This window comes from Vombatus ursinus, unplaced genomic scaffold, assembly GCF_900497805.2.
Source record: "Vombatus ursinus unplaced genomic scaffold, bare-nosed wombat genome assembly UNPS02014158.1, whole genome shotgun sequence".
Taxonomy (NCBI): domain Eukaryota; kingdom Metazoa; phylum Chordata; class Mammalia; order Diprotodontia; family Vombatidae; genus Vombatus; species Vombatus ursinus.
In genome coordinates this window covers 6,057,371-6,068,494 of record NW_020953936.1, presented here as the reverse complement: position 1 = coordinate 6,068,494, position 11,124 = coordinate 6,057,371, and the positions used below count along the sequence as shown (strand labels likewise).

The 11,124-nt window shown below is 36.6% G+C and overlaps 1 protein-coding gene across 4 annotated transcripts in view; it reads left to right on the top strand.

The window, feature by feature from the left end:
- Nucleotides 1-11,124, top strand: part of PTPN3 (protein tyrosine phosphatase, non-receptor type 3) — a 287,103-nt gene that overhangs the window by 134,185 nt on the left and 141,794 nt on the right. For all 4 annotated transcript variants that reach the window (XM_027859060.1, XM_027859063.1, XM_027859062.1 and 1 more), the window contains exons 5-6: nucleotides 1,823-1,901; nucleotides 8,872-8,916. In XM_027859060.1, the coding sequence (XP_027714861.1) occupies nucleotides 1,823-1,901; nucleotides 8,872-8,916 (124 nt within the window). The remainder of the gene's footprint in view (nucleotides 1-1,822; nucleotides 1,902-8,871; nucleotides 8,917-11,124) is intronic.

Genomic DNA, 11,124 nt, shown 5'->3' with positions numbered 1-11,124 from the left:
ATAGGATTACATGAGTACCTAGAGTATCTTTTTGGCAGGTTTGTACATTGGATAGAATGCTGGACTTGAAATCAGGAAGACCTGAGTTTGAATTCTATAGGTAGTAGCTGTCCCTGAGGTCTCATAAAATGGGCATAATAGTAGCATCTACTTCACAGGGTTGTTGTGAGGATCATTTGATAATATATGTAAAGTGCTTTGCAGACTTTAAAGTCCAGTATAAATGCGAGCTATTATCATCATCATTGTGACTATTTTTCCTCTCCCAACAGGATGCCCATATGAAAGTATATATGTATATACAAAAATGTACATGTGTATAGATATATACTTATATATGCAACACATATATGTATATGTGTGTACATATATATTTATATGGACATTGTATATATCGTTTATCTCCCTATATATGGAGATAAACTAAGAAATGCCTCCTTTACATACATACATAGAAATTCCCTTAAATAAACATATGCATTTATACATACATGCAGAAATGTACTCAGTAAACATATGCATAACTATATAAATAGATCTCTCCACACATAATTTGTCCATTTATATATCCAAGTATGTGAGTCAGTCGACAAGCATTTATCAAAGACCTACTATGTGCTAGGCATTGTGCTGGGTGCTGAGGTTACAGAGATGAAAAATGAAACAGGCCTTATTCTCAGAGTACTCATTTCCTATAGAATTGTACATACACATACTTATAAGCTTACTCACAGATGTCTAGACATCCAGAAATGTGCATGTCTGTAGAAATAAAGAGACATACAGGCGTACACTTGAGATTAGAGATAGTCAACCTTGAGATAAAGGGGTTCATTCAGAAGTCCCGTTACTGAAAAGATTAAAATAATAGGTGTGAGAAGTCAGGAATTAGTAGTTGGGTGATGGGTAGGTGGTAGAATGAGTGACGAGATAAGCAGGTGAGAGGAGGTGACACTGAGTGGGCTGGTGGGTGACCTCAAACGAGAGCTGATGGGTAGAAAAATACCAGGCACATACAGGATGCATAAGTATTTGCTGATGGTTTGAGAAGGGTTGAATAGCCATGGAAAATACTACAGGATATTAATAGAGCAAACTAATTTTCTTCTGCTACTATATCTAGCGAAAGAAAATATTATATGTATGTATATAAACACATGTATGTGTGTACATATACACACATATATATTTATGAATGTGGAGCTTGCCACATAGGATAGTGGAAGGAGCCATGGACTATTTTTTTATCATGGAGTTTTTATCATGATCTTTGCTAATGATGATGACCTTCTATGGTCTTAGAGACATCTCATCACCCTCTCTAAACTTGTTTCCTCATATATAAAGTGGAGATAACAACACTTGGCTTGTGTGTTTTGGGGGGGGTTATTGTGAACAGTGAATGAGATAATGCATTTATGTATGTGAGTCCGCTTTGGAAAGGGTGAAATGCTATGTAAGGGTAAAATGTTATATTTTTTAGGGAGAATTTTGCGTGCTAAGTATATCTTTAGGATTTTCTTTTTTGAATGATGCAGAGAATAGAGGGAGCTGTTTGGACACAGATCCATATTATTTATTTAAGAAGCCATCAATGAATACTCTTGTTGAAACACTTTACCAGCCTATGTATTATTGCCTCAAGCTTTTAAAAATTACATTCAGTGTATGCACTTAGCATTTGAAACAAACCCATTTGTGAGTGTGGAAAGAACCAAGCAATGTAGTATGACAAATGTTTGTATTGCTTATGGAAGAATCACAACTTTACTTGCATTTTTAAAAAAGGAAAAATGTAATTTCTTTTTGAAAAATGTTGTAGGACCTTTCCCCTGTACCCTGAATTTTCGAGTAAGATTTTTTATACCTGATCCCAACACATTGCAGCAAGAACAAACAAGGTAATGTATTTTTATGTTTTCTGTGCAATATGTAAAAATTAATAATATACTAGTGCTCTTTTTAGTACTATAAAACAAAATGTGAATGGTGTGGTACCAACAGTTATTATCCAAATGGACATATCAGGTTAACATATTTTAAATCATATAAAGTTGTTGACTCTTTTACCTCTGTGTGGATTGTCTATTTTGTGACTTAAAAATGGTTAGTTTTAAATTCTGAGCTTACCCAATCAGTCCCCTCAAGTATGTGCCCATAGAATGCAAATTAATCTGAGATTTACCAAAATCTGAATATAAGGTAAATTTCTACCTCTCCGTTACATATATATTATAAATCACCAGATTATATGCATATTACATTTATATTATTGCATCTGTATTATATCCCATTATGATGAACCCCATGGGACATACTGATTGTTTTGTTGTAGTAGAATTTTTATTATGGTGAATACTTTGCTACAAATCAGATGAAGTTGAGTTAATGACCAGCTTCTCTGTAGTTCATCAACATACAAAAAAAGAGGCGGTGGCCGACTTCCATCACCTTTCTCTAAGCAGTTGTATCTCTTTGTTTTCTTATTTTGTTTTGGCAGCTTATTTGAGAATTTAGATGGTTTTTTCTGATGGGAGTTGTTTGAAATGGGGAAGGGGATATACTCGAAGACAATAATTAATTGACAACAATATATTAAAAATTCAGCTACAACTCTTCTCTCCCTCACCTGCTCCCTGTCTATATATTGTCTAATTTTGTCATCAGCTGATTGATTTTCCTTCCAGAAAGTATCACTTGCATTGTGGTGAACTGGCAAATTCCTTGTCATACAGGGTTATCATACAGACCATTGAAATCATAACCATATCTAAGGACACCTATAAAACAGACACCTTAAAATTGGTTTTGCAGTCCTTTAAATTCAAGCTAGCTAGATATTGTACTGAACTCATTGTAGAGCAATATGGAATAGGCTGGTTTAGAACCATTTTCCTCATTTGTGCATGCAGAAGTGCCCAGCCTGGCAACTAGATTGACAGCATAGTTGACTCTCCGTTATTTCACTGATTTTAATGTTACTGCCTCATAACAGGAGTGAATCTTGGAGTTTGTTAGCTTCTGTTCAGGGAAGGCTTTGGGAATGAGAATGTGTGAATAGATGTATGAGCCGAATGCCAAATTGAGTTACTACTCAGACACAGACATGGGTCTCATGGCTGATAGTTCTATAATTGTACATGGTAGATTGGGGTCATAGGCTGGTAGAATTTCAGATGGAGAAGGGACCTCAAAATCATTTACTTCAGCCTCCCCCTGAGTGAGGAATTTCTTCTTCATAATTCTTGTTATATAGAATTCTATCCTCTACTAAAATTCCTCACGGGATTGTAGTATTTAGAGCTAAAGGGATATTGGGGATCACCTAGTCCTACCTTCTCAATTTACAGATGAGGAAACTGAGCCTTAAGTAACTACTCCCTGGAATAACCTGTTCTACTTTGGGGAAGTTCTGTTCATTAGAAAATTCTTCATTACATTAAACTTCTTTGTAATTTCAATTCATTGGCTTTTATCCAGTCTCCTAGAACAATACAGAATAAGTTTACTCCCTCTTCATTACAGCCCTTCAGTATCGTCTGTCGTCTCTCCTCTCAGCCTTCTCCAAGCCAAACACGTCTATTTACCTCAATCATTCCCTATTAGGCAGTAGTTTCCAGACCTCTTACCATCATAATTGGCCCCTTTGGAACACATCTCAGTTTTTCACTGTCCTTCCTAAAATATGTTGCTCAGAATTGTCCATAGTACTTGCAGTGTGGTCTGACCAGTCCAGGGCACAGTGGGGCCATCCCTGTCATCTGCACATTATTCATGCAGGCTAAGATTGCATTAGCATTTTAAGTAACCACATTATACAGTTGGTACATATATTGAACTTCTGATCAACCAAATTTCCCAGATCTCTTTCCAGCCAGGCCAAAGCTTCCTTGCAGTTGACCTTTAAGTGCACATCTTGAGTTTATTACTGGTTCCATGTTAATCTTGTTGATTTCAACCTAATACTCTGGCTTGTCAGATGAGTTACTGACTTTTGAGGAATTGGTTCTGTTGGAATCCATGGTCAAGGAAGATTGGGGACAGGTATAACTAAACAGGCTGATTCTTTTCTTTTTTCTTTTTTTTTTTTTTTAAGCAGAGTCAGAGAAACATGAATTAGATTTTTGAAATATACAATTTGGATAGAGCACCTTTAAAAAGAGCTAGTGTTTCATGCTTTATTTAAAAAATAAGATGTTCTAAAGGCTTCCTTCAAGTTTCTTTACTGAACCCTAAGTTTCAAAAAAAACCTAAGTTAGAAGCAGCTAGATGTCACAGTAGATAGAGCACTAGGTCTGAGACTTAAGTTCAAATCCAACTTTTAACACTTAAAAGGTGTGTGACCACAGGCAAGTCATTTAACCTCCGTCTGGCTCAGTTTCCTCATCTATAAAGTGGGGATAATAATTGTACCTGCTTCACAGGGTTGTTGTGAGGATCAAATGCCTTGGAAACCTTAAAATGCTATGTGAATTCCAGCCATCATTATTGTTGTTATTACTATCATCACCGTCGTCGTCATTATTAATGGCCTCCCACTTGGTTCTAGGACACCTATGTAATTAATTTATCCAATGATTTAGGGTTGTTTAACTCCATAGTTGTATAAGATGGTTTCCTGCTGGACTTGGAATCAAAAGACTTAGGTTCAAATCCTGCTCATATATTTATTAGCTGTGTGACATTGATGACGTCATTTAACCTTTCTAAGCCTCGATTTGCTCATCTGTAAAATAGAGCTTATAAGAGCACCTTTAGTTTATTGTTGTTCAGTTGTTTTTCAGTTGTATTTGACTCTTAATGACTCCATTTGAGGTTTTCTTGGCACATATACTGGAATGGTTTGCCATTTCCTTCTCCAGCTCATTTTACAGAAAAGGAAACTGAGGCAAACAGGGTTAAGCTACTTACCCAGGATCACACAGCTAGTAAGTGTCAGAGGCCAGATTTGAACTCAGGAAGCCTGATTCCAAGCCTAGTGCTCTATCCACTGCACCACCTAGCTGCCATAAGAACACCTGATAGCTATGAGAATCAAATGAGGTAATGTAGATGTTTTGCAAACAATAAAACATTCTGTCATAGGATTATAGTTTTAGAGCTGGAAAGAGTCTCAGAGGTTAATTCTCTCATTCTCCAAATGAAGAAACTCAGGCCCATGAACTTAAATTACTTCCCATGGTCGCATAGATAGCAAGTGGCAAATAAGGAATTTTCTTACCCCTGAGTCCAGTGCTCCTTCCAGCATAGTATACTGCCTCTACTGTAATATAAGTACAAGTTATTATTATTGTTATCATTATAATTATTATTATTCGTCAAAGACAGCCTACTTGATTCTATGTCTCTTCATCATCATTTGGATTTTCCTGTCATTCTGGACTCCTGTCACTTTGCAGAGTCTGGTCATATTTGCCTTTTCTTGGGGTGTCAGTGACTGGGTGTGATTTGATACATGGTAGGTTTTTTTTTCAGTTTTTTGATTTATATTCCCATGTGGTAATTCATCAGATTATATTAGTCAGCCTGATTTGCCAACAGAAATTAATTTTGCCATTCTAAAATTACTATTAGCTCATCTGTAACCTCTTCCTTTCTATTTCCAACCTTGAAGAAAATCAAATATGTCTAATTATATTTGATTATTGCTTTGGGTAAACACAGAAACCCCACAGAAAGCCATAAATGAAAACCATCCCTTAGCAATCCAGATAATAATGACCATGTGCTCCTGTTTTGAAAGAATGCAGATCTAAAACCTAGATAGGCATAATTCACCGAAGTCATATGTTTCCCATATGACTTATTAAAAAAATGTTAGCTCTTTGGTACATTCTGGCTAGATGATGGTGATGCCAATAATATTGATAATGATGACTGAAAAGTAACAATTGAAAGCTCTGAAATTATTGATGAACTTTTATAACCTTAGTGGGTTTTTTTACATGAAATATAAATAGTGAAATTATTTTATAACTTGTGTTAAGATGGGCACAGCTGAACTTAGCCTGATATTTATGCACATTTATGTATCAAATGGAAGAAGTTTGCTTTTTAAAAAAATTGCCATAATTCTACTTTTCCCCTTCTGCCTCTCTCATTTCTATTCAATTTTAATAAGTGTGTCTCTTGCTGTATTGGCCATATGCTGGAGCTAACAATATTTCTTTTGGATTCTGGAAAAAAGAGAGATTAGAACCAACTCTCATGTGTGCTGATACAAGTAAGTCCCTTCCAGCATCTTCATGGGGCTGTTGAACCCTTTTTTTTGTCCTTTTCCAAGATTATGAGGGTCATACTTGGCAGCTGATCTGCTTACAGATAATTAAAAAGTTCTATCTGCAGAATAAGGAGTAAAGGTAGCTGGTTTGACATACTTAAAGTTAGGAAGAACTTGGTTTACATCCCACCTCCAGCACTTTCTAATTGGGTATGACCTTGGGCTTCTATTCCCTCATCTGTCAGATGAGAAGATTGATCTAGGTGGCCTCTGAGTTCCTTGCAACTGTAATTGTTTTATTGTATGATCATACATCTCTTCCAGTATTCACTGATGTTTTATTTTTTAAATTTTTGCTTACTATCTAAGGCAATTTGTTGACTAATATAGATGAGTCAATGTGCAATTCATCCTGATCCATTATTTAGAGTGCCATTATTGGAAGAGATAATTTGTTTTCTAGTCCACAGTGAAATCAATTAGCTAAGATATATCAATGTTATTAGATGTCATCCTCTAGACAGGCTGCATACATATCCGTGTATTGTCCTGCTTTATTGAGTGTGTGCTTTCAGCAGTAGACAAAAAACTGTAACTGGGCATGAAAGAATGCCTGGGCTAAGTAGAGTTAGTCTTCACACACTAGTCACCTTTACTTATTCAGCTCATTTATACAGGGGACATGTCAGAATATAAATATTTGTTGTTGTTGGGACTAGTGATCTCACCAATGTAAAGAATTCCCTGATTTGGAATCTCCCTCTACCAATGTAAATTTCAGATGACCAACTGATCTGTAATTTATAGTTTTAGAGAAATGCCTGAGAACATCAAGAACTTCAGTGATTTGCCCTGGGCTATATAGCTGATATATATCTGAGACAAAACTTGAGCCCTGGTCTTCCAGACTCAAAGATTTGCCCCTTTATCCATGATGGCATGCAGCTTCTCCAGAATGCTTACTTTTAGGTCATTTAGGCGGTTGACATTTTTAGCAGGCATAGTGTGACCAGGTATAATTCTGAAGAGAACCTCTCCTCTCTATAATGAAAATTTTAGCAGCCTGAGAGGGAGCAAGAGGCAACCCTGCCTCTCCAGGAAATATCTTTTATATAAGTACCCTGCTCTTGGCTCTGGTTTTGGTCAAGTGGTTAACTTTCAAAAAAAATTATTGCTTGGCTCATCAAAATGTGAATTGATTTTTAATTATAATGATGGAGAAAGCAAACATGCCATCAGTGGATTCTGTTAGAAATTTGGTTAAAAGAATCTTAAAGTGAATAATTGGGTTCACAGCAGATTTCATAGATGGCATGCTTATCAGATTTTCAGATGACACAGAGCTGGGAGGGCAAGCTAATACACTGAATGCCAGAGTCAGGATTCAAATAGATCTGGATACTCTAGAACATTGGGCCAGATTGAATAAAATTAATGCAAATGAGGATTAATGTAGTCCTTATACTCGGGAGCAAAAGATCAGCTTCACAAGAACGAGATTAGGGAAATGGGGCTAGTTGGTTGTTCATCTGAAAAGGATGTGGGAAGTTTTAAAGAACTTGGAATTTAGTAGGAATCAACAGAATTATAGGGGGCAGCCAAAAAAAAAAAAAAACTAATATGATCTGAGTTGGTAGCAAACAGAAGCTTAGTTTCCGGGAATAAAGAGGTGGTAATTCTCCTGCACTCTGCCCTGGTCAGACCATATCTCAAGTTTTGTGTTCCATGCTGGACCAGATATTTTTGGACAAATTGATAAGCTGGAGACCATTTAGAGGAGAACAGCAAGGATGGAAAGGGGAGCTTGAGTTCATGATGTATAAAAATCAATTAAAACACTGGGAATGTTTAGCTTCAAGACGTCCTTAGTGGTCATGATCACTGTCTTTAAGTATTTGAAGGGCTAGCACATGGAAGGAGGATTCAGCTTATTCTGCTTTGGCCCCAGCAGGCAGAATGACAACCAATGGGTAAAAGCTTCAAAGAGGGGAAGTTAGGCTTAAAATAAGGAAATAAACTTCCTAAACATTGGCGCTATCCAGAAATAGAATGGGGTTCCAGGATGTGAGGGGTTCCTCTTCTTTGGAAATCTTCATACAAAGACTGGGTCACCATTTCTTAAATGTATTTTAGTATTTTTTTTAAGGTGTTTGGATTGGACTGAAGTTCATCCCTTACCACTCTTTAATTGTCATGCCATAAATAATACTTCTGTTGTTTTTTTTTTTAAAAAAAAAAAGATAAAGAATGAACAAATAAAAATGGAAAGAAAGGGAGTGTTCACACGGGAAAGGTAGCGGTGAACATTATCGAAAAGGTCACCATCCACCTGCTAACCATCCACCAGCCATTCCGTTTTTCAAAGACTTAAAGAATTGAAAGAAAGGATATAATAAGAAATAAGAAGAGTGAAGAGGAAAATGGTAAACTAGAAAGAGTATTTAAAAAAAAAGGTGGCTTTAAAATAAGAGCGTTAGTAGTCTTAAGAATAGTTGTGTAAGATTCACAAACATACACAAGGATGATTTCATATCGTTAGAAAAATATTTCTACAATTATCCTGGTTTTTAAATGTACAAATTTTGTTCTTGTCTTATCAAGTCTTTGTTGCTTATTTTAATTTAAATATTACTTTTAAATTTGCTTTATAGGCACTTATACTTCTTGCAACTGAAGATGGATATTTGCGAAGGAAGGTATTGAAAATTTTCTTTTTTTTTCTCCCTTTAAATCACTAGACTTTGAAAAGAATAGCTTTCCCACAGTAGTTTCACCTAATGCAGAACTTTCATTCAGAGAAATCTTCCTGAAGTCATACTGTATTTTTTGTCTTCTACTAGAGTTCATCTTTGTGTTTAGAATGCTACTCAGTATAGACATGATGCCTCTTAAAAGTTTCAGCTATAGCAGCTATGGGAATTCTAAACCTCGATATTCTGTCTAGACTTCTCAGTCCTTTTTACACATTATCAAAATCACTTCCTCAGTAAGCGTTTGGCTCACTGCAAGCTGGTCATAGATCCTGCTGATAAAAGCAGAGTTTGGTTAAGGGCAGCCTCTAAACAATTTAGAGTGATTGAAGCCAGTCATATTCTGATCTTTGGGATAAAAACTTAAGAAGCTTTTGGAAGGAGACCCAGAATACCTTTGGGAAATACTTTTAGGGAAGAGAATAAGTAGAGACCTAATGAGAAAACACTGAGAAAGTAGGTGTGGCAAAGTGAAAGGAGTTGAGAAAAGTAGGCATCTTAATTGTTCCTTTTGAGTTCTCTCCTCCATCCCCTAGGTCTGTGTTTGACTGCTTTTTCTTTTAGGAGGAAATAGCAGAGGTTATATAGTATTATTTTGTCTGATTTCTGACTGTCGGTGCCTGATAATTGAGTTTCACTTGCCTATAAGGTTCACCTCACATAGGATGCTTTGTGTTGGGGGGGAAAAAAGAAAAGGTTTTCTGGAAAGAGGAAGCAGATAAATAGAATGTGCTGTCCTTCCATTGAATAAACATCTGTTAAGCACCTACTGTGTGCAAGGCTCAGCTCTGGGAGCACCTATATGTAAAAGAGTAATCATGCCATACTAACTGAGGGCTTACCATATGCCAGGCAATGGGGCAGGTACTAGGAAGTAAACACACACACAAAATGAAACTCCCTACCTTCAGTGAGTTAAGGGTGTTCCGGTGTATAGGAAGGATGGAAAGGGATGTTGGAACCAGATTGTGAAGAGTTTTTAATTTAAGGTCAAGGAGTTTGTATTTTATCTTCTAGGTAACGAGCTATTAAGTGTCTTTGAGCAGAGGAGTACTGTGGTCATACCTCTGCGTTAACAAGATTATTTCAACAGTGGTAGACTAATTTTTATAAAGCTATTACTGTGGTATGTGTAAGAGGTGATATGGACATGAATGAGGGACGTGGCAGAAGAAGTAGAAAGCAAGACACATATAATAGAGGTAAAATTAACAGGTCATGGAAACTGGTTTGATATGGAGGGTGAGGAAAGATTCAGTAAGGTGAAAGCCTGGGTGACTAGGAACATGGTACTACTATTCATTCAACAAATGATTTATTAAGCCTTTTTTCTCTGTTCACAACATTGGACTACTAGGTGATGATGAGGTCAAGAGTTTTGATAAGACATTGCTCCTTTGCTCATACAATCTAGTTGGGAGAATAATAAGATACAGATACAGATAATTATAATATGATTTACATGGGCAGTGTATTAGAGAGTAACACAACAAAATGCCACATGAGGTTTTGGAGGGAAATCATTGTGCTGCTTGTGGGGAATGGATCAGGTAAATCTTCATAGAGAGAAGGAATGTTTGAATTGGGCTTTAAAGGATAGGCACTAGTTAAGTGCCTACTGGGAAAACCAGAGTCATCTCTCAGAAACTTTCTGTACCTTTGGAGCCTCTTTAAATCATCACCCATCTTTGCCTCTGTTATTCCAGTCTCTGAAGAGTAGGGGATAGGAAGCCCTTTTGGATATAGTGGACAATACAAGGGCATGGAAACAGTTGATCACAGATCAGGTCGAGAGATTCTGTTTTATAGCACAAACTTCAAAGAGTCCAGTTTGGCTGGAGCATGGAATGTACAGTGGAGAGTAATAGTTGCTGAGAATGAAAAAGTTAAGTAGTACCAGTTCAGGGAGGGTTTTGAGTGTTAGGCAAAGTATTTGAACTTTACTAAGAAGGCGTTCAGGAGCTCCTGAAAATTTTTGAGCAGAAGCATTAACATAGCCAAATCTGATAATGTTATGGAGATGATAAGCTCAGTCTTGGACTTTCTGAGTTTAAGGTTTGGTTGTGAGATGTTTGGGTGGAAATGCCTTATAGTTAGCTGGAGGTGGAGTTGTAAAAGTCCAAAGAGAGGTCAGGGTTATTGAGATGGATTTCA